The sequence below is a fragment of the Hemibagrus wyckioides genome, linkage group LG14, assembly GCF_019097595.1.
Source record: "Hemibagrus wyckioides isolate EC202008001 linkage group LG14, SWU_Hwy_1.0, whole genome shotgun sequence".
Taxonomy (NCBI): Eukaryota; Metazoa; Chordata; class Actinopteri; order Siluriformes; family Bagridae; genus Hemibagrus; species Hemibagrus wyckioides.
The window spans coordinates 7879118-7903421 of record NC_080723.1 but is presented as its reverse complement, the minus strand read 5'-3'; the positions used below and the strand labels follow the sequence as shown (position 1 = coordinate 7903421).

General features: G+C 38.1%; 2 protein-coding genes across 3 annotated transcripts; one reads left to right on the top strand and one right to left on the bottom strand.

Annotated features, from left to right (window-relative positions):
* Positions 1–466: 466 nt before the first annotated feature.
* cradd (CASP2 and RIPK1 domain containing adaptor with death domain) lies at positions 467–5951 on the bottom strand. The gene is made up of 2 exons (XM_058408229.1): positions 5627–5951; positions 467–2510 (listed from the first exon to the last, which is right to left on the bottom strand). The coding sequence occupies exons 1-2, from the start codon at positions 5949–5951 to the stop codon at positions 2206–2208; spliced, it is 630 nt and encodes a 209-aa protein (XP_058264212.1). The 3' UTR covers positions 467–2205.
* On the top strand, positions 5824–24300 carry ncaph2 (non-SMC condensin II complex, subunit H2). Of its 2 annotated transcripts, XM_058408204.1 has the most exons (21): positions 5824–5962; positions 6741–6971; positions 8052–8178; positions 8535–8636; positions 8808–8869; positions 10168–10246; positions 10660–10722; positions 10903–10982; positions 11349–11473; positions 12173–12318; positions 14417–14491; positions 15215–15284; positions 15406–15507; positions 19845–19889; positions 19972–20042; positions 20165–20261; positions 20376–20462; positions 20554–20603; positions 20903–21004; positions 23065–23214; positions 23768–24300. In XM_058408204.1, exons 3-21 carry the CDS (start codon positions 8071–8073, stop codon positions 23909–23911), a joined length of 1758 nt encoding a protein of 585 aa, XP_058264187.1. In that variant the 5' UTR covers positions 5824–5962; positions 6741–6971; positions 8052–8070; the 3' UTR covers positions 23912–24300. The 2 variants fall into 2 exon arrangements, with proteins under 2 accessions (XP_058264187.1, XP_058264186.1); XM_058408203.1 differs by lacking the exons at positions 5824–5962; positions 6741–6971 and adding an exon at positions 6988–7387.
* The last annotated feature ends 4 nt before the right edge of the window (positions 24301–24304 follow it).

Genomic DNA, 24304 nt, shown 5'->3' with positions numbered 1-24304 from the left:
GCTTTTCAAATATTTGAATTTTGCTACATGAACTAAATAAATCCTTAATAGAAAAAGGATAGTTTCTGTAAATTTATTGTGTATTAATATAGCTTATTATTTTATCCAACAAAATGCAAAACAAGCATGGAGCTCATAAAGGAAGTGGTACTTATACAGTTCCACAAGACTTCCATTCCCATAAAAACAACAAGAACAAGTACAGCCTATCTGTATAAAGAACAGAGAACCACATCTACACGTGGGTTGCAGTAAATGTTAACAATGAACCAACACTTCTTGGCCTTTGTATCAGATAAAGCCACCATACTTTCCACTAAAGCAAAGTCATGAGGTAGTCTATTACTTGTAATGCCAATCAAGAATGTATTTTAATTAAAACCTAAGGAACAATTGATTGTGCTTTCAGTTATCTAACCTTAAATAATTTTATTGAGTAACTTCTATGAACCACAGAAAAATTCAGTTCTGTTCAATTTGATTTCATAGTGCTTATAACAATGGACACTGTTGCAAAGCAGCTTTACAGAAATATAAAAATTTTGAATAAAAATCAGTTGGGATCTGGGTGACACAGGAAAGTGGGTTCTTCCTCCAGTGTTCCTATCTTTAGAAGGAATCCAGTTAGAACACCAACAACAATAAAAATAAAATAAAAATAACCCATTAAATATTGGCTATTTAACTGGTATCCCTTCATGTAGCCATACAAAAAGTGATGAATTCTGGACAGGAAGTTAGGCATATACAGAATATATTCAGGTAAAGGCTATTCTTTCTGGAATGCTGGAAATCACACTGGAACAAAAAACATTTGCAACTAGCTAAGGACTTTAGAAAATTCATTCAAATTTACTCTTTTTTTTTTTGCAGTTTAGTGTGATTTTGTTGGGAAGCATGTTTTCCTCTAAGGGCAGATGTCCTCTCCACCAGATGGATGTTTTTTTCTGTTATTATAAGTCAGTTATGCTCTTATCATCTCCTTTTCAACATATATCCATATTGAACACCTTGTGTTTACTTTTTTCTGTAATTCTCTCATGTTCAAGTTAGACCAAAGGCCTCATTGCATTGAGTATTAGATGACCATTAGCAGTTTTTTAGAGTTATGGTTATACTACAGTGAAATGGGGAACTGCTGCCAGCAAATAATAATCATATAAAGACATCCAAAATGTCTGGAGTTTTATGATCCTACAAAACATGGACAGTATGATTTAATTCACGATTATCAAAATAGCAAGATTTTGCTTTCTTCAAGACTGATCTGTATGAAATGTACAGCAGGGTTCCCCAACCTTTTTTGTACCATAGGCCAGAGAATTTCTCCTATTTTAGCATGGGTTAGCTTGCGGGAATTATGCCGAGTCTCACTGCACAAAGTGTTCGGATCACCGTTGTTTTCACACTGCACAACTATCTGGGGTAGCATTCAGTTGCTGGTGTGTTCACATTGCACTATGGACTGGTGACAGGAGGTCACACACTGCATGACTTCATAATAGGAAGAATCACCGACAACTCTGTCTGGTCCGCAAACTGCGTTTCACAACCAAACATCTGAGAGAAATGAAAACGCAAGATCACACATGAGATCAGAGTTCTCGTGTGAGACTGGAAATGGTACCCCGCCAAAAGTTTGCAATCCAAATGGTCTGTGCAGGGAACAAGGATTGTGCGTTCTGCATAATTGATTAATGAATAATTATGCAATGTGCTGCTTTTCTGCTTTATTTCTGTTTGATGTAATTGTAAAGCTCATTTATTCTGATATAACTATATTTAAGACATTTAAAAAAAAAAAAAAAAAACCTATAAACTCTATTAAACTATAATATTGTGCTCTAACCAAAGCCACGCTTGCTGAAATTGTGCTCTATAATTCACGCTGCGCGATTGTCACTCATGTGCATAAGCTCCAATTTGCCTACGATTTCGGTCATTTGTCGGCAATTTCACAAAAATCAGGGCTAAAATTGTGCAGTATGAACTAGGCATTACTGATGTATGGAAAACCCACGACTGTGTCAACAGCGGGAGTGAGTTATATAAATATATCATTTTAAGTTTACTGTTTCTTTGCGGCCCGGTACCAAATGATCGACAGCCCAGTACCGGCCCCCGGCCTGGTGGTTGGGGACCCCTGATGTACAGCATTAGTGTGTGTATGTGTTTTTTTGTGGCAGTTCTAGTTTCCACATTCTCCTAGTAGCTTTTGGCAAACACTTGGATGAGGGAAGAAAGATGAATTTCTGAATTCTGTAGGCTCTGGAGTAGACGCTGCACTGTGGCTCTCCGACCCTGAGTCTGCTTCCACGTCACCAGGGCTGCCAACACCTGACAGTGATTGTTGTTTGGATGATCTGCACGGCAGTGGGAGATCTCTACTGAAGACAAGCCTAAATCTAGCAGCACCATCTCCCACTCCGAGCCGAGCCGAGCTGCCAGCTGATTCAACTGTTGATCAGAGGGAACCATTTGGAGGATATGTTTAGGAACAGCCCACTGAGCTGAGGGGGAGAGAGAGAGAGAGTTATTTTAGGGACATCACCAAACTGTATCTTCTAGTTTTAACATTTAAATCTAATGTAAATTGCTTTTCAGCATTAAAATTTAGCTAAGCCCATACCACTACAAACCAAATTGAATGTTAAAACAAACAGGAGAAAACGGAGCAGTCCAGGAACAAAAATAGCAGACATACACATTTACACCTCTGCAAACTTTTAACTAACAACCCCTGAGAGGAAGTCAAAATAAAAATCACTTTAAAGTGCTGTTGCTATTGCATATTCAATTCTTTTTTGTTCAGGTCATGTTAGATTTTTGTTTGAACAGCAGAATTTGAAAAAGAAATTTCACATCCCTAGTTTGTTTTAAGACAGTTTTCAAACACCTCACACAGCCAGGAGCAAAGTAAAGGTAGCCAGGGCCTCTGAGCTTGAACCACTATTGGTGCCCTATACATACATCATGACATAAGTCTATAACTTCTCCTACCAAGAACAACAAGAGCAGAGAGACAGAAAGGCACAGTAAATCCTCAGTGAAAGAAACTAAAACACAATACCTGAATCACAGATTAGAAACTGAGAGAGTTGTGCAAAAGGAAAGTCTAAAATTATAATAGCTAGCCATTAAAAGACAAGATTACAAAGGAAATGTGTGTATAGAGAGAGATTATCATATTAAAGAAAAGAAATGAAAAGAAATTATACGAAAAGAAAAGCATGTCTATGAATGCAGCAATTTTGTAATATTCACAACACATTATTTTACAGTTTCTTTTGCAGTGTCTCATCAGCAAGAAAGACGAGTCAGCATACAGAAAGGAGGTGCAGCGGCTAACAGCCTGGTGTAGAGCCAACCACCTCTCCCTGAACGTCAACAAGACTAGAGAGATGGTTGTTGACTTCAGGAGAGCACAGAGTGACCATTCTCCGCTGTTCATCGACAGATCCTCTGTTGAGATCGTCAAGAGCACCAAATTCCTTGGTGTTCACCTGGCAGAGAACTTCACCTTGTTACTCAATACCAGCTCCATCACCAAGAAAGCCCAGCAGTGCCTCTACTTCCTGAGGAGGCTGCGGAAAGCCCCTCTCCCTTCCCCCATCCTGACTGTGTTCTACAGAGGGATCATCGGGAGCAACCTGAGCAGCTGCATCACTGCCTGGTTTGGGAACTGCACCATATCGGATCGCAAGACCCTTCAGCGGATAGTGAGGACAGCTGAAAAGATCATCGGAATCTCTCTCCCCTCTATCACGGACATTTACACTGCACGCTGCATCCGCAAAGCAAACACCATTGTGGATGACTCCACACACTCTTCACCCTCCTGCCATCTGGAAAGAGGTACCAGAGCATTCGGACCCTCACAACCAGACAGTTTCTTTCCTCAAGCCCTCAGGCTTCTCAACACCCAGGACTGAATTGTACAAAAAACTCTCTCTCTCACAAACACACACACTCACATACACCCAGAACTGTACAAGACTAAAGAGAACTGAACTGTACAAAACTCTCTGTCTCTCTCACACACATACACACACTCTTTCACCTGTGTGGACACACACACACACACACATACACACACACACATAAACTTATATTGTTTAGTACTTATTGCACTACCTCAAACCCTGTTATTATTTCATTACGCTGCTATGTTTATATTTATGTTTATGCCTATTCTATTTGCACTACCTCAACCACTGCTACTCTGTACATCATTTCTTTTTATTCCATTTCATTTTTTTACATTTCATTACACGCTCTTTTTCGGCGCTAAGTGTCGTTTTTGTGTTGTCTTTTTGTACCTACTGTTTTTGCACTGTATTGTCTTTGCACTGTTTGCACCTAGTTGCACACTTTGCACTTTATGTGGCTAAGACAAAAACTTTGGTCCTAGCTGTGTGTTGTTTTTTTCGTATTTGATCTTTATGTTGTATGTTTATGTAGCACCAGGTCCTGGAGAAATGTTGTTTCATTTCACTATGTACTGAGTCAGCCATATGTGGTTGAAATGACAATAAACCCTCTTGAATCTTGAAAGTGTTATCTTTATAAATTGTTTTAATTACATAAACAAACAAACAAGAAAATATATGTAACTTAATTATACACTTAACTACTGTCCCATTTTACCTGAATTTTACATTATCGAAGTGAGGTAAACAAATGATTATACTTTGCAGCATATTTTCAACATAGAAATGTAGCTGCAACCTGACAGTTTGTAGAAGCATGACTGATGTAATTGATGAGCATTTTTTGCTGTCATCTGGTCAATTCACCAAAAAGTGTCAAAAATTAGCAAATGACCTGACTTTTCCCTTATTGTTCTGGATAATTTGGATCTACATGATCCACGCTAAGGATTAGGAGAGAATAAGTAAAAATGATTACTTTATAAACATACATGCATGATAACTTGACACTTATTTTGTTATAGTAAAACATCTTATACATTACAGGCATCATAAATATGTGAATGTATGAATATTTTCCTGATCTAAAACTGGCCTGATTCATTTTTTCACCCCACACCTTGCCACCATCACCTCCAGCATGCTCATTAGGAATGAATCTACACCTGCATCCCAATTTCTGTAAAGCTGTTCATGTTCATTGTTAAATTATATTATGTTGGCAACACTGGTTGTATCTTGGTGCTTTTCCTAGAGATTGTTTGCCCTAGTAATTGGTGATTTTGTATCAGTGTCACTGCCAACTGATTCCTGCCTCACGTAAAATCAACTGCCACACAAAATGCAAATGTAAACAGACGGTATGTATTTGTGGTCTCCTGATCTATACCATGGCATGTTTTAGACGTGTTAGTCAACTCTTCATAACGGCCATTTAAAGCAAATACTTTTACTCTGAAATAATTTCAGCAGCGATTTTGAGGAAAAGTTGCCTTACGACCACACAGCTTTTAGGCAGATCCAGCTTTACAGTATAGTATAAAATTTAACTATTTAACCATTCATTATTAGTAGTGGACATTAAAATTCCACCTAACTTTCACAAAGACAGCTGAATGCGAAACGGTATGATTTGTAACATTTATTAAAGTATTTCCTTTAAGAACTCGGTATGCTGTGTGGACACTGAAACTTACCGGTGATTTCGGACTGCTCTGTCCGTCTTCCATCATCATCATTATTGTAATCAGTTAAACGAAGCAGTTCCTCTTTAATCCAGAGAAAGCCATCTTCGAGGGACTGTACAAATACATTAAAAGCATTGGGGCCGCGGTCTGGAAGAATACTAAGCAGCTTTAACGTCTTGTCTTTGTTAGACCTCTGTGACAGAATTTCCTCCACTTGACTGTCGGTTAAAATGTCCTCTTGATATAAGTACTGAACTATCGTATCATCCACAACGAGCTGATCACAGAGATGCAGCCTCTGCGCTCGGAGAAGATTTCGGTGCTTTGGTTCCATATTTTAAGGACGTAAGGACGAGCAAAGCAAGTGTTTAGCTATGATTAATATAAGACATTATAATATAATCGCACTTTATATGTGCAGTTTGATTATTTACCGGTCATTTATTTAAAAATGTAGTCGGGTAAACTCAATTATTTAAACACACGTTTCTCTGCCACTGCGCATGTGCAAAATCATGACGCCTACATGTTTGTGCACCGAGCAAACGCATACAGCGCGAGCTTTTCCAATCCACCTACTGGTCACAGGATATGAAAACTTATTTTACTTTATAACTTTATAATTCGTCTTAAAATAAGTTAAGTGGTATCTTTAGGATAATCATTCGGAGTCGAATGATTTTTCAGCTATTTTGTATGTCGACTATTTTGATTTTTTTAAGCTGCTGTATTTGGACCATCATGATGTACCATATACAATTCAAGCGCTTCCACGCATGCTAAATAATACATATCTTTTTACGGGTGTACTTAAAGTTCTTGAACCAAAATAATTGCTGCTCAGAGCTATATTTTTTATATTGATTGTGGTATTTTTTCAAAAACGTTGAAAAAGCTTATATGTAAATATGTATTTTTTATGTTATAACTTTGTAACAGACTGTTATGCCCTTGGACATATTTAATTTAAATTTGTTTTCATAAGCACACACTGTAAACAAAGGTTTTATTTGAAACATGAATCCTTTACATCTTAAAACATCGTGTTTAATTCGACAGGAATAAATATCAAGATGTATTTTGGCTGTGTTTTGAAAACAACACCGTGCCTTTCTTCTTCCAGGTGACGAACTAATATCCCATACCCGAGGTGTCCGTAACGCTTCCGATCCATGTGGCGTCACTTCCTTTTGTGAGCGTCACTGAGGCGGTAAAAAATTGAAAATGGTGGTTACGCGGGCTACGTTTTAGATCAATTCTTGGTTTAGCTCAGGTAAACAGTTTCGGATTTTCAACTTTCTGTGAAGAGCAAGTTTCAGCTCGTAACTAGCCGAGGATTTCTCTTCTTCATAAGGTACGTTGATTGTAACGGTGTACTGTAGATTGCAGTAGTGGATAAGTAGACGGTGGTTGTTGTGTAGTGTTCGGTTCTTTCCTCCTGTAGTGTGTTAGACAGACAGTAAACAGCGAGCTGGAATTCAGATACTCATAGTCTAGTCTGGCTAGTCTGTTATTGTCCTCTGTCGTAACTTCTGTTTCTGTCACCTGACTTTATAAAGCTTAATGAGCTTGACTTCTGAGAAATTAAATTCGCACTCTCCCAGTTCAGTTCAGCAGTGCTTTTTTGGCATCAGTGTTATAAATCACATTTTTCTAAAGCACATAGTGCATGTAGATGAAGCTAAAAGTTATAACACACATGTCTGTGCTTATGCATAAACATAATAAACAAAAATGTAAGCAAACAAACAAAAAAAACACCCCTGACAGGTAAGCATCTGGACATATTGTGCATGATTTGTTCTTTTGCTAATTGATGTTTTTTCAAGTTGTATAATTCCTTTTACATACTTTATTTTGGGATTTTGTATCCAGAAAGTTTTAAGCAAATCTGAGATTGAGAAATCACAGGAAGCCGCTGTACTGACAATGTTTTATATATTTTTATATTCATTAATACACTGCTGTAATGGTTATTAGACAAGCATTCAACAATAAAGAATATATAAGCAGCTTATTTTGGGCACAGATTTACAAATATTTAAGGCAATGACTTGTATAAAAAAATAATAATATATATTCATCAAGTCCTGTAGATCTATTAACAATAAACAGTCTATATAAACTTTTGACATTAAAAGACATAGTATACTCACGCTCACATCACTGATTGACAGGTTTTTGTGCAAGGCATATCAGGAATGCAAATGCAAGTTCCATTCAAATTGTGTCAGGCTCCTTACGCAATGCAAAGGAGGGGGTAATTGCTATTTCTGTTTTGATATGACAGGGTCAAACTTGTAAGACATGGGAAATGCAATTGCAAATGGACTTAAAATTTGGCTGACACTTTAAGTTTAAGAAAATGCTACACAAACAGACAATGCAATTGCACAATTCTTCTGTATAGTTAATGTGTATGAATATCAAACAGGACTTGCAGCTTTGGAGCTATGAATTCTGTGGAGACAAGGTTTGCCCACCTATTACAGCCCATCCGGGACCTTTTAAAAAACTGGGATGTTGATTTGGCTACCCAGCTTGGAGAGTACCTAGAAGAGGTAAGATTGAAAAAATCAGTTTGTTATATTTACTTACTAAGACTGATGAGACAGCTTCTAACATTTATTTGCACAAGTCCAAGATATCAGATCTCAAAGCTTGTGTACTTATAACCAGATGTTTTAACAAATAAGTATACTGTCTACAAGCAAATAGCTGATTGGTGGTTATGGGTCTTGCTAAAAGGTATAATACAAGGGCTTTAGCATTTCAGCTCAAGAATCATGTATTGTTTTATGTGCCTATTTTCACAGATATTTCTGGCATTTGGACACAATGTATATAACAGACACAATGTGATTCTAAAGGGATTAGTCTCTGACTGTTTCACTGCTGATATGTGTTTTTTTTGCAGCTGGACCAAATGACCATTTCATTTGATGGTGGCAAGACCATGATGAACTTTGCTGAAGCAGCACTGTTAATTCAAGGATCCACATGCATCTATGGCAGAAAAGTGAGTTTCAGCCTGGCTATAGGATGAATATAAACGAACCAACTGGGCATTATGATCCGCCAGATGGCTGATCATAATGCGCAGTTGGTTCCTTTATGCACAAATAACATTGAGTCTCAAACAATATGTGGTTGTTTATTAAAAAAAAAATTTTAATCATGTTCCTTCCAGGTTGAACTGCTTCACAGTTTGGTGTTTCAGACTTTGGACTACATTTCAAACAAAAACCGCAGGTAATATTATATGTTGGAATTCAGCCATAACATTAAAACAACTGCCAGATGAAGTGACTAACATCTCCTTACATCTCCTGTCATTGGTGGGATATATTAGGCAGCAAGTGAACAGTCAGTTCTGTATTGGAAGCAGGAAAAATGGGCAAGCGATCTGAGTGGCTTTGATAAAAAGACAAATTGTAAAGTCATTCTAGACAAATCCCACAGATCTACTGTAGCGCAAACTCATCTTCTTTTGGTAAAGCCATTCCTGTGTTGATTTGGACGTATGCTTTGGGTGATTGTCGTGCTGAAAGGTGAAATTTCATCTTCAGCTTACTAGCAGACACCTGAAGGTTTTGTACTAAAATCTAGTATTTTTTAGCTGTTCATGATTCCTTCCACCTCGATAAAGGCTCTAGCTGAAGAAAAACAGCTTGAAAGCATGATGCTGCCACCATCATGCCGCACTGTGGGTATGCTGTTATTTTGCATCAAACACATACCTTTTGGAATTGACATATCCAAGATTTGGAGGTTGGGGTCTGAGCTATGTAACTTTGATGCAGTGCCCCTGTTTTTTAGGGTCTTTGTCACTACTTGCAGCATGAGGCAGTGCCTGCAACCCAGTCAGGTTGCACAGGTAGTCCAGCTCCTCCAGGATGGCACATTCATTTATTTTGTCGCAGTGAGGTTTTGTTTGTCTCCCACCACAATTTAAGTTTCATAGTTTTAACCTGGTGCATGATAATGCCTTCATCTGGCCAGGGTGTGTAGGCAGTTTCTGAATGACTAAGGCATTGATTCCATTGACTGGCCGTCACATTCCAATCAAGAACCTCCATGACATTATGTATTGGAGCATCTGAAGCTGGCAAGTAGTACCACAGGCTGTCCAGGAGCTCACTGATACCCTGATCTGGTCTGGGAGAAGATCCCCAGGACAACATCCATCGGCCCTACATGCATACAGGCACGTGGGGGCCATGAACACTACTGCATTATGAGTTGCCGTGATGAACTTCATGCAAGTTGGCTCAGCCTGTAGTTTCAGTTTTTTGCTTTGATTTTCTGTATGATTTTGAATCCAGCCTTCATTGGGTTGATTATTTTCAGTTAGTTTCCAGTGACCATTGTGACATCATTGTTCTCAAAGAATGACACAATGTATATAAGTAAAATTATTTCAACTTGAATATTTACTCATCAAGATCTAATGTATGCTTTAAGCTTTCCCTTAATAAAGGCAAAGTTAAAACAGCTTGTTAACTCAGTCTGAGATACACCGGTAAAATTGTTTCATTTTGTTCCCTTAGACGTGACAAGCAAGGCTCTGCATCTGCAGATGGTGTAAGTGATGGAGCCACAACAAACAATGAGGCAGATGACTGTGAGGTACTTAAGTAATAACTGTTTTTACAGTACTGGGCAGAAGTCTTAGGCAACCTAATTTTCTAATACAAATCTCTATCTTAGATATCTCTTTATTTTATGAATGATTCATTACTAAATAACTAAAATATTTAATATTTCCAAACATTACTTTTTAAGCAAAAAAAAGTTACAGAAAGTCAGTAACTGTAAGTCAGTCAAGAAAGCAACATATTATACAACAGGCCACATTTCACAAGTCTATCAGGGACTAACTACACAAATAGAATCAAGTGAGACAGTCTCCAGAAGAATGGTGGTCCAAATATTGTCTTTGGACCCTTTATTACTTTTTTTTTTTTTTTATTATGTAAAAAAGTTAAGTGAGTATTAACTCATACATGCCATATGACTAAGTATACTCTGCTCTTGCACAGTTTGATGTAGTGGGAGAGGAGCCTAGTACTCACAGTGTGGAAATGAAAAGTGATCCATCTGAAGTAAGTTTCTGTTATTTTCTTATAAATGAAACTAAGATGTATTTTCTGTGATGGTATGTTGTGTCTGGATGTGATCTCATGTATTTATAAGGCATTTTTAAGTAATATTATGCATATGAAAATGAATTTTTCTCAGGTATAATGTTTGGTGTGCGTTATAACTGCTCTGTGTTCCTATAGCCAGTGAAGATTGTTCGGCTCCCTCCCGAGTCTCTGATTCCTGCAGAAGCACATGAAAAACAAAAGTATCCTCTTCTCAGGTAGAAAAAACAGCTACAAGGCATCCATTCACTGACATTATCTCTGGCATTCTGCTGGCCTTGGGATCCATTTTGCCGGACAAGCACTAGAAGCAAAAAGTTCAGGCTAAACAACATTCTTCCAAAACTTTAATTGGCTAGAATGAAAAAAGAGAATACTTTATTTCCAATTAATATATATTTTGGGTCTGTTGAACAAAATGCATTCAAAACAAGCTCAATATCCTAGTTATCTAGTATGTTGTGCTTAATTGGTGCAGCATATAAAAGGGAATAATGAACAAAACACATAATGATGATGGTGATGCAGCCCTAAACCTAAGTTAACACTAGTTCAGATAGTTGAAACATTTGTGTTTGTTACAGTCTTAAGGGAGAGGTTCTTGGCAGTTGCAAAGATTTTCGGATCAATAACTTCACCCAAGACACGATGGGAATCCTGCGCCTGGGTGTGGGTTCCACTTGTGTTCAATTCAACAGAGAGGCTTCAGGTAATGGACCCTATTCTTCAAGTTTCTATTCTTCAAGTCAAGTCAAGTGTCTGTAAGTAAGGAGCTTTTATTGATATTTCAGCCATATATAGCTGATGCAGTACTTGTTGTTCTAGCCAAATAAAGTGCATAGAGTACAAGCTAGTGGAAATAGTACAAAACAAAAGACAGTGCAGACAAACAAAACAACACGCTACAGGACAGATACATAAAAGAGCACTGACCAGTGTACCGTGTCTGTATTGACCATTGGGCAAGTACAGTCATGTGAAAAAATTAGGACACCCCATTGAATATTCAATTCATGTTTCTCAGGCACCTTCTGATACAATGTAGAATTCATAATGGATTCTATGATGGTGAGCTGGCCAGGTTACATTTTACAGATCATTTAAAAAACAAAAAAGACTTTTCTTTGGGTTTATTTGTTTAGTTATATTACTTGAATCTTTCGATATCGTTAAAATGCCCATATGTTCAGCTATGTTAAAAAAATATAGGCTTTCATGGGGTGTCCTACTTTTTTAAGTGGATTTGTAGAAAATAACATGAGTTTTGTAAACGCCATATTCTGTTCTGCGCATAATGTGTACATGCTGATTGGTTTGGCTCAGTACACCCTCTAGCATTATTTTTCAACAAGAGTTCTTGAATTGTCCTGTTTTCTGTTGATTGCCTGGATTTTTCTTTGGTGGGCAGGGCAGGGCAGGTCAGAGGCTGTTGGTGCTATTGATCATCATGAGAATGATGATGACGATGGCCATGGTGATTATGAGCTTGCTCATCTGAGGGACAGTGGAATGAAGGTTGAACCAGAGTCTGACAAACATATCGAGAGACATCAGGTACCAATAAAATTGGTTTATGAAGAAAATATTAATTATGTTAAAAAGTAATAAAATGTTTAACAGAGCAAAAGTTTTTTTTTCTTTTTAAACAAATTGAAATTCTTATCTTGTTTTTATCAATTAATCATTTTTTTTTAAATTTGGGATTGAGACATAATGTAAAATGCCAGGTTAACTAGAATTGAACATAAATAAAATAAATAAATAATTATACTGTAATTACTATTTTATACTCATTAGAGCACACATACACTACTCACAAAAAGTTAAGGATATTTGGCTTTTGGGTGAAATTTATGGAAAATGTAAAAAGTTCATGCTACAGTGATCTTATATCATGAAAGTAGGGCATTTAAGTAGAAGCATGCAATGGTGATTTCCTCATCTCAAACAATTTATTGAAACAAAAGCCAACAACAGTGGTGGGTATACCACAACAAAAAATGTCAGTGTCTCAATAATTTGTCATGTGCCCTTGACCATCAATTACAGCTTGACAACGACGTCTCATGCTGTTCACGAGTCGACTTTGTCTACTGAGCCATAGCATTCCACTCTTCTTGAAGGGCGGCCCTCAGGTCATTGAGGTTCTGGGGAGTAGGGTTACAAGCCTCTACACAGCGACTCAGCTGATTCCATAGGTTTTCTATGGGATTCAGGTCTGGACAAAGTGCAGGCCACTCCATTTGAGGTACCCCAGCCTCCAACAGCCGTTCCCTAATGATGCGACCTCGATGAGCTGGAGCATTGTCGTCCGTGAAGATGAAATTAGGCCTGTGTTGTTCATGCAGGGGCACAATGACTGGATTAATGATGTTATTCAGGTAGTATTGGCTTGTCACTGTACCATTCACAAGGTAATGGGCAGTTCTGTATTGAGTATGCAGCGGTCATCAGCGTGGGATGTGGCCAAAGGACGTCCACTTCTATGCCTTTCTGTGACTCTTCCAGTCTCTCTGTATCTCTGTCGCAACCTGCTGATGACACTCTGTGACACTCTAAGCTCAGTGGCCACTTCCCTCTGAGAACATCCTGTTTGAAGCCTCGCAAATGGTGAGGTACTGTTGATCAATTGTTAGGTGTCGTCTTGGTCTCATGATGTCAAAATATGAACAGCATGATGAAGAGGACTGTTTAAATACCAATTCTAATTGAACCAGAAAATTTATTGGTCGATTCATGGATCAAACACCAGTTGTGAAATTTGACGTTAAGCACCTTGTTAGAGAACAGCAAGTTATGCAAAAAGTACTGAAACGCTGAACACATGGACATGTGCATTCAAAAGTGTAGAGAAGGTCAAATTAAGTTCACCTGTAAAATTTCAAAAAATTTCACCTGAAAGCCGAATATCCTTAACTTTTTGTGAGTAGTGTATATACAGTACAAAGGGCTAGTCCAGTACCAAAATGATAAACCCATATTGGGCTTTGGTATACCCCACATGGGCTTCATAAAGAGGGACCAATAAAGGTCTTGGGTATGTTGCCCATTTGGGCCCCATTTTTGTGTGCGATTCATATGGGCTAATTCAGATGGGGCCCACATTTAATCCATGGACAAACCCATTTAGGGCCCATACCTAAAGCCCACACAGGCCCCACCATGGAATGTTGGCTTGGTAATGTCTCATTCCTGCACAAAGTAAACACTGAACAAGCTTGTACTTTTCTGAAGGCAATATATTACTCTTCCTTATTTTTTTCCTTGATATTTTTTCTCATTGATGCCAAATGTCTTTTGCTTATTTTTGATGACTTGTTGCATAGCTATTGTACAACATCTCCTTATACAAATTTATTGTTATTTTTGTTGCTGTTGTTGTTTTGTTTTTTGTTTTTGTTAATATTATTATTTTATATTTTAATTGTTAATTTAGTTTATTTTTTGCTGAAATGGAGAATTTACATCACTGGTATAATTAAAAAGGAGGTAGGAAGTCTTCTAAGTGCATTTAAACAGTTGATACATTTATGCTCATTTTAACCAATAAGATGGTTGACAGGCTGAAGGACATAATGTCAAGGAGACATCAATTTGAGTATGAAGTACGGAATTGCTCTGTAATTCTGGGGTGTCTTTGAGTTTCCTTTAGGCCCCCAGTGTGAAGAGAATGCTGCGTGAGAGGCCTATGGTGCATCCAGCTGCTGAGGAGCCCAAGCAACTGCAGGTAAGAAGTCAGGATTTGCAGAGGCCAAATCCATAGTGTTTATATTCCATATATTAATGTTGACATGACACTAACTTAATTAAAATAAGGGATATATTTCTATCTAGTTTAGATCAAGGGTCTAGTTTGTCCACATGGAAAACAAATTATATAAATTTAAATACATTATAGATTGTGTGAGTGCAACCAAAACATTGACTTACTTTAGTGCATTGTTTTGACATTGAAATCTTATTATTGATTTTATTATTATTATTATTATTATTATTATTATTTGATTTTATTTTTTCATTTTATTTTCATAAGCAAGATATCATTTTTAACTTTCTTAAGTGTGCTAACCTTATTTCTAAAATGGCTCTGGCACCCATGGCACAGATAATGGGTTCCCTAAAAGAAGAATCTGCATTTAATAATGGTTATTTGGCAGGCAAGTCAGGAACATATGATGAACTTCCAACATATAGGATAAGCAATTGCCAAATCTGGCTTAGATAATACAGGCAGAACATTGTATTAGTAGTGTATGGTGTTTTTTTTGTTGTGTTTTAATGATATAAATAAAATAAATAGAATGCACACTGCAATGACAAACATAAATAGAATGCATAGGTTATTATATATTATTGATACTATATATATACACTTACTATACTATACTATATATATACTATATTATACACTTTGATAACATATGAATGCCCTGATATATTCATGTTACAGGAAACTGTGGATCCTTGGACATGGCATGACCCCTATGTACATATAGGAGAAGATAGACCCCTAAAAACAGGTAAAAGCGACTTCATATCGAAATGCTGTCCTTATAAATTCTATGAGAAAAATATGCAGTGGTACGTCTCGCATTTCTGACTCCCTGAACCGGCTGTATGTGAACAATTCATTTTTCTTAGGGAAGTGCTACAATGTGCCTGTTGGCCTAGATGAATCAGGCAAAAGGAAACGGAAAGGCAGCTCAAAAATACAGGACTTCTGGAGGTGGTGCACAAGTGCTTGTAAGTCTGTATTTTTAAGGTATTGCTGACTGACTGAAAAATAACATATTTTTAAAGAACATGTACAATATCAGGGTTTTTTTTTTTGATCAGGGTTTTTTTATTTGCTTTTAAATGATACAGAATACAAAAAAAAAAAACTCCCCCAAACACCAGACATAAACATAAGGAAACTATACATAATCAGATGTCTGTAAAAAAAAAAAAGGATAATAATAATAATCACAATAATAATAACAACAACAAATAAACAATACAAAGTGAACATAGAAGGTATTCTCCACCCCCTTTCTTTTACAATACCATATTGCCTGCTTTCATTCCTTCAACAAAAATTAAGAAAGGTTGCCAGATTTTATAAAATGCCCCGGTAGACCCTCTAACTATATACCTAATTTTCTCCAACTTAAGATGATACATGACTTCCCTTATCCAATGGCTAAATGACGGTGGAATAGGGTCCTTCCATTTAATCAGTATCAGTTTCCTAGCTAGAAGGGAGCAGAATGCCAATATTTTAGTTTTTCTTTTACCAACCCTAGTGTTCTCTGGGGGCACACCAAACAACGCGATAAGTGTGGATGGCTCCACCATCTCTCCGAATAATCCAGAGAATTTTGTGCCAGGTTTCCTCTGAAATTGGCTCACCTAAGTCTGTCTCCCACTTATTTTTGAGTAGATCTAAAGGAGTTGAATCATGCATGCTGAGTAGCTCATAGATTTTGCTTATAGCCTGTTTCTGGACTGATTTACATTCAAAAATTGAGTCTAACGGAGAAGTTGGAGGGCATGATGGAAAATAGTTAGAGTTCAGAGCTTCAAAGTTCCAAAGTTGCAAATACCTATAGAAATGTGACTTTGGAATATCAAATTTCTGTATCAACTGTTCAAAGGATGCAAAATTTCCATCAATATAAAGTTCAGTCAGTGAGACCAGGCCTTTTCTGGCCCAGACCTCAAATGCATTGTCCATCATTGATGGAACAAACATGTAATTTCTAGAAATTGGTGTAGCCTGTGGTAGCTCTTTAAGGGAGAACGATCACCTAATCTGATTCCAGATTTTAACTGAGTGTACAACAACTGGATTAGAAGTCAGACTAGAGATTGGCTGGGTGAATGGTATTTTAGAACTGAGTAAGGCTGCTAGAGAGGTGGACCCAACCGAGGCCTGTTCCAGAATTGTCCAAACAGGGGCAGCATCATCATCCTTTAGCCAGAACAGCAATGCTCTTATTTTGGCTGCCCAGTAATAATACATGAAATTTGGTAGCTCCATCCCTCCTCCCAAACGAGGCCTCTGCAGTGTACTACTTTTAATTCTTGGTGTTTTTTTGGTCCAAATAAAGGTCGATATTTGATTATTTAATTTGGAGAAGAAAGAAGGCACTGAAAGATATATAAAAACTTTGGCAGTACATTCATCTTTACTGTGTTAATTCTTCCACCTAATGAGAGACTAAGGTGGTCCCAGTGCTCAAAATCTTGTTTTAAATTAGATAAGAGAGGTGGATAGTTGGCCCCATATAGATCTTTATGATTATGCGTGACCCAAATCCCGAGGTATTTAAATCTTTTAGGACTAATTTTAAAGGGAACTGAACTTAAAGATAACAGATTGACCCCATCACCAACAGGCATTACTTCACTTTTCTGGATGTTGATTTTATAGCCAGATATTCTACCGAATTCCGTAAGTAAGCTCACCAATTTAATTATCAGGGATTATTAATCAAGGAATAACATGTACAATGTTTTTGAATTGCCAACCCAAACTCCCAGTGCTCATACTGAATGTATCTTAGTATTAATCCATTCTGCCCTCATTTTTTTTTGTATACACTGAAGATTTGATTCATCAAAATATGAATCTGAGAGCAAATGAGATGAATATGAGAATATTCGGTTTGCAAAAAGTGCATCAAAAACACAAAGTATTTTGCATATGAATTAAGCTAGTTTTTTTCTTTAATAATTATTCATAAAATAAATTTAGCATGCCTGAAAATAATACACCAGCAAATTGTTGCCAAAATTTATTTTCATCCTCTGTTGTCCAGCCCTTTCTCTTGATGTAAGAATTCATGTTCGAAAGGCTTTTAAGAGGGAAAATTAAACATTTTCATTGGTATTTCTCACAACACAGAGAATTTTATTAATGGATTGGAATTTAAAGTACATTTCTTGTATATTTGTTCCTGCTATGTACACTATACGGCCAAAAATACACTACTCTCAAAAAGTTAAGGATATTTGGCTTTTGGGTGAAATTTATGGAAAATGTAAAAAGTTCATGCTACAGTGATGATATATCATGAAAGTAGGGCATTTAATGAGAAGCATGCAATGGTGATTTCCTCATCTCAAACAATTTATTGAAACGAAAGCCAACAACAGTGGTGGGTATACCACAACAAAAAATGTCAATGTCTCAATAATTTGTCATGTGCCCTTGACCATCAATTACAGCTTGAGAACGACGTCTCTTGCTGTTCACGAGTCGACTTATTGTCTGCTGAGGCATGGCATTCCACTCTTCTTGAATGGCAGCCCTCAGGTCATTGAGGTTCTGGGTTGCAGGGTTACAAGCCTCTACACGGCAACTATGGGATTCAGGTCTGGACAAAGTGCAGGCCACTCCATTTGAGGTACCCCAGCCTCCAGCAGCCGTTCCCTAATGATGCGACCTCGATGAGCTGGAGCATTGTCGTCCATGAAGATGAAATTAGGCCTGTGTTGTTCATGCAGGGGCACAATGACTGGATTAATGATGTTATTCAGGTAGTATTGGCTTGTCACTGTACCATTCACAAGGTAATGGGCAGTTCTGTATTGAGTAGACACACCTGCCCAGACTGTAACACCACCACAACAGTGGCTGATGCATAGCGCTCTCCTTGACGTCTCCAACATCGTTGGCGGCCATAATTTCTGCTCAACGTGAATCGACTTTCATCAGAGAACAGCACTGAGGCCCACTAGTCCCCCGTCCAGCGTAAATGCTCCCTGGCCAATGCAAAATGCCTGGTGGTGTGGTCAGGTACCCTTGCAGGTTGTCTAGCACGCAGACCACACTGATGTAAACAGTTTCGAATGGTCTGACGTGACACTTGGCTGCCTCGCACCTCCCTTAAATGTGCCTGGAATTGAGTGGCATTTATCATCCGGTTCCGCAGGGCACTGTTCACAATGAAGCGGTCATCAATGTGGGATGTGGCCAAAGGACATCCACTTCTATGCCTTTCTGTGACTCTTTCAGTCTCTCTGTATCTCTGCTGCAACCTGCTGATGACACTCTGTGACACTCTAAGCTCAGTGGCCACTTCCCTCTGAGAACATCCTGTTTGAAGCTTCGCAATGGCGAGGTACTGTTGATCAATTGTTAGGCGTCGTCTTGGTCTCATGTCAAAATGTAAACAGCATGATGAAGAGGACTGTTTAAATACCAATTCTAATTGAACCAGAAAATTTATCGGTCAATTCATGGATCAAACACCAGTTGTGAATTTTGCTGTTAAGCACCTTTTTAGAGAACAGCAAGTTATGCAAAACGTACTGAAACACTGAAAAGTTGGATATGTGCATTCAGAAGTGTAGAGAAGGTCAAATTAAGTTCACCTGTAAAGGTTATAGTGCATTTTAGGTGCATCCTAAAATTTCACCCAAAAGCCGAACATCCTTAACTTTTTGTGAGTAGTGTATGTACCCATATGTTGTTCTCCTTCAATCTGTTGCTACAATGTTGGAAGCACACAATTGTTTAGAACAGCTTTGTACACTGTACTGGTGATTTTCCTTTACTGCCAATTACTGTCCTATTCATTTTAATAAGAGGCTTGAACCCTTTTCCAGCATGATAATGCCCCTGTGCACAAAGTGAGCTCCATTAAGACATGGTGTGTTAAGGCGGGAGTGGAAGAACTGGAGTGTCCTGCATAGAGCCCTGAGCAGTCAGTGTTTCAGTTTATCCCAAAGGGTTAAATCAGTGGATTTAACCCTTTGGGATAAACTGAAACACTGACTGCATCCCAGACCTCCTCACTCTTACATCAGCATCTGATCTCACTAATGCTCTTGTAGCTGACTGATCACAAATCCTCACAGCCACACTCCAATATCTAGTGGAAAACCTTCCTAGAAGAGTGGAGATTATTATAGCAGCAAACACAGAGGGAATAAATCTGGAGTGAGATGTTCAACAAGCATATATGGGTGTGATGGTGTTTATATACATTTGGCCATAGAGTGTAGGAGTATATACTATGCTGTGGCTGTAATTTTTTTGAGACCTTAAAACATCTAATGCTTCTCATGCTTCTGCTTCTCTTTTTGTGTAGATGAGAGTATGGACCGCAAGCTTAAGAATGGACCTTTTTATCCTGGTAAACTCTCAGGACATGTTTGACTGACTGCTCTCTACAGCCTGTTTGGCTTGAAATATAATAATGCATTAATCCTTTACAGAATTCAACTACATGTACACGAGCAAAATGGGTCAGCGGCTTAAATCACGGAAAAAATTTCTAAGAAAAATGGTATATTGCTCTTATAGAATGTCTTGTGGTTAATGTGTTTATTTATTTAGTTTATCTGTCTTAATGGAAAGTTGCAAATTGTAGTGTGTATCAGTGTTAGTGAGGCACTATGGCTGTTTTAGGGTGTGTACATATCTGATGAGGAGCTAAGAAGAACCTACTTGGAGCCAGAAAATCAAGAGGACAAAGATGAGGTGGTCCGACATCCAGACTTGGATGGTGAGAGAAATGAGCTTGTTACTTATACAGACTGCATGTACAGTTTTGTTAAGCAGATATTTTTTCCTAGAAAGGTATAGTCTATATCATATGACACTTGTTTGTTTTACCCAGGTGATGACTTCTCAGATCATGAAAATGAGAATTTGGTTGAAGATCATGGACCTAGAGATATTATTGAACATGACCCAATTTTCACTGGTAATAAATACAGATTCAGTCTAGTTCTCTCATAAGCATGAATGCATATTTTTTAGGATTACAGATGTATGTCTTTCCTTTTTGTTCCTAGATTCACAGATGGGCCACATTAGTTATGAGGACTTAGTCAAAAAGAGTGTGGTATGCATGGCCTTATAAGTTTTGTTCCAGATCCATGTTCAGTTTTCTCATAACTAATATGTGGTTTAATTGATTTTGTACAACTGTTAATCTCTTAAGTGATGAAGGTTGCTGTTTAAAAAACATTTAGACAGATTGAATTATTTATTTTGTTGTTAAATTAAGAGATGGAGGAATGTTCTGCTACACAGATCCAGAGATACAGCTCAAATTATATTCACTGGAGAGATGTGGAGTGATATAGCAATGTAAACTATGTAATACAAGCATGTGTGATTCTGTGTCTGCTCTGGCTGTAGGAGTTGTTCTTAGCCAATTCCCAGAAGTACGCTCAGGAGACAGAGCTGTCTCGCAGGGTAAAGGAGTGGGAAGATGAGATCAACCCTCGGCTCTTGGTTCAGGTAAAGAACAAGCTCTGTGAAGGAGAACTCGTACTTTTAAACCTGCTGGTGTTGTGGTGAGGTTCATCAGAATCTTGGATCTGCATGTGAGCTTCATTCCTGTATCTGCAGAACGCTACCTGTTTCTCTGCTATTTTCATCCTTGTGTTCTGTTTAATATTTGTCAGTAAAGCCTGTGTGCTCTTGTGTGTTAGAGCAGGAAAAAATTAATATGCACAGGTTCAGGGAACCTAAGCTCTATACCACTATTTAGATATAATGTTATATTTAAATGTATTTAAAATATTTTTGAAAAATAGTTTTAAATAACTAATATATAAATAAACTTTATGTATTTATATAAACGGTATTCATAAAATATCTAATATCTTGATTAGGATTCATCTTAAGTCCTCAAATGTAGAAGTGTGACAAGTATAAATGCACATGAGAGAGAGCATTTGATTAAAAAATATATATATTTCTACAAATGCTGCTTATTTTTAACATTTCTATTTCAGCTTTATTTTAGCTGTCTGGTCTAAATGACACATAAATAAATAAATAATGGTGGTTTGTCATGATAATTTGAGTAAGGTTCCCTGTTTTTAAAATCACCTTTAGTGTTAAATTATTGTTTAATAAAAATTTAATTACTGAACACTGAACAAAATTATAAACACAACACTTTTGTTTTTGCCCCCATTTTTCATAAGCTGAACTCAAAGATCTAAGACTTTTTCTATGTACACAAAAACATTGGCATGATGACTGCAGGAATGTCCACCAGAGCTGTTGCCCGTGAATTGAATGTTCATTTCTCTACCATAAGCCGTCTCCAAAGGCGTTTCAGAGAATTTGGCCGTACATCCAACCGGCCTCACAACCGCAGACCACGTGTAACCACACCAGCCCAGGACCTCCACATCCAGCATCTTCACCTCCAAGATCGTCTGAGACCAGCCACCTGGACAGCTGCTGCAACAACACAATCGGTTTGCATAACCAAAGAATTTCTGCACAAACTGTCAGAAACCACCTCAGGGAAGCTCATCTGCATGCTCGTCATCCTCATCGGGGTCTTGACCAGAATGCAGTTCGTCCTCGTAACCAACTTGAGTGGGAAAATGCTCACATTCGATGGTGTCTGGCACTTTGGAGAGGTGTTCTCTTCATGGATGAATCCCGGTTTTCACTGTACAGGGCAGATGGCAGACAGCGTGTATGGCGTCGTGTGGGTGAGCGGTTTGCTGATGTCAACGTTGTGGATCAAGTGGCCCATGGTGGCGGTGGGGTTATGGTATGGGCAGGCGTATGTTATGGACAGCGAACACGGGTGCATTTTATTGATGGCATTTTGAATGCACAGAGCTACCGTGACGAGATCCTGAGGCCCATTGTTGTGCCATTCATCCACGACCATCACCTCATGTTGCAGCATGATAATGCACGGCCCCATGTTGCAAGGATCTGTACACAATTCCTGGAAGCTGAAAACCTCCCAGTTCTTGCATAGCCAGCATACTCGCCGGACATGTCACCCATTGAGCATGTTTGGGATGCTCTGGATCGGCGTATAGCTGACAGCGTGTTCCAGTTCCTGCCAATATCCAGCAATTTCTCACAGCCATTGAAGAGGAGTGGGCCAACATTCCACAGGCCACAATCAACAACCTGATCAACTCTATGCAAAGGAGCTGTGTTGCACTGTGTGAGGCAAATGGTGGTCACACCAGATACTGACTAGTATTTCGGACATCCCCCGGGCCCCCCAATACAGTAAAACTGCACATTTTAGAGTGGCCTTTTATTGTGTAATCATGCTGTCTAATCAGCATCTTGATCTGCCACACCTGTGAGGTAGATGAATTATCTCGGCAAAGGAGAAGTGCTCACTAACACAGATTTAGACAGATTTGTGAACAATATTTGAGAGAAATAGGCCTTTTGTGTACATAGAAAAAGTCTTAGATCTTTGAGTTCAGCTCAATGAAAAATGGGGGCAAAAACAAAAGTGTTGTGTTTATAATTTTGTTCAGTGTATTTAGCTGATTTATTCTGTGGTGCTCTCCGTTGTCTAGGAAGACCATGGGGTTTTTGACATTCATGATTATGGGGACCAGATTGTCCATGCACTTGGTGCTGTTGGGATGAGGCGATCGTTTGCATCGCTTGTCAAGGGCATGGAAAACACAGAGGCCTGTAGATACATGCTGGCTTCTCTTCAGCTGGTTAGTAAATATGCACACACACACACACACTATGGTCATTAGATAAGTTGATTCCTGTTTAGAACGTGAAAAGTTTATTATAGTGAGACCTACACACTGCTAATCTTAAAGCTTCAAAATCGAATGAGAGGTTTGATTGTTTTGGGGCCTCATTTGTCTGATAACAAAGAAGGACAAGTGACAACAGAATTTTAGTTAGAATTTTAAAAAATGTTATCTATTTGTGTAGTAAATTAATGTTTTAGATTTTTTTAAATGACTAACAAGCTTGATGAGACATTTCTTTCTTCCACCGATCTAAAAAAAACGATTGAATATCCTGGCAAACTAGGTATATGAACACCTGTGTTCAGCAGCAAGCAAGAACTAGAAGAATTTAAGGCCTAGTGTTTGGGTCCACTGTAAGTAACAATGTTAATGCCCAGTCCTCTTTTCGGAACAAAACTCCCAGGTGTGTCATGCCCACAAATGCAAAGAAGCAGCCCAGATTCAGTTTCTTGTACAATTATGAACTGATCTTGAGTTTGGGATATTGTGTGTCTCCCCTCTTTAGGCCAATGACTACACAGTTGAGATTGATAAGAGACCTGGACTTGATGAGAGCATAGATACCATTCACCTGACGTTACTGACCAAACAGCGGGCACATGAACGCCTCAAAACCTACAGCGCCCATCTTGAGCATGAACTTCCCTAACCTTTCACAGTATTTATCCTGGCTCACTGCCTGCGTAAGATTAGAATAACACTGCAAAAGGACAGTTCATCATTTGGAACAGACAAGCTATTCCATTTGGTGCTTTTGTCATTTGGTCCTAAAGTCAGGCTTAAGTGAAGCTTTGGAGAATATAGCTCTTTGTGTATGAGATGTTCTTCATTATGCATGTTTGTACTATTGTAATGTCATTTGTTTCACAGTCTAATGGCTCTTGAATATTACTATATTTTTCTTGATTTAAAGTGCACCTGGTGCTTAAACCATTGACTATTACAATTTATACTGTTTATGAATTTTAATTGTTTGTCTTATCTTTTGAGGTAATAAACAACATGCATCATTTTCCAAAATAAACAGTTTATTTTTTATTCA

Bases quoted from the DNA above. Each gene is read 5' to 3' on its own strand.
- ncaph2 (XM_058408203.1), top strand. From the start codon at position 7,293: ATGAAGCTAAAAGTTATAACACACATGTCTGTGCTTATGCATAAACAT. The intron at 8,637-8,807 runs GTGAGTTTCAGC...TGTTCCTTCCAG, and splicing joins CATGCATCTATGGCAGAAAA to GTTGAACTGCTTCACAGTTT. The intron at 20,262-20,375 runs GTGAGAGAAATG...TGTTTTACCCAG, and splicing joins CCGACATCCAGACTTGGATG to GTGATGACTTCTCAGATCAT.
- cradd (XM_058408229.1), bottom strand. From the start codon at position 5,951: ATGGAACCAAAGCACCGAAATCTTCTCCGAGCGCAGAGGCTGCATCTC. The intron at 2,511-5,626 runs GTAAGTTTCAGT...TCTCCCCCTCAG, and splicing joins AGAGCAGTCCGAAATCACCG to CTCAGTGGGCTGTTCCTAAA.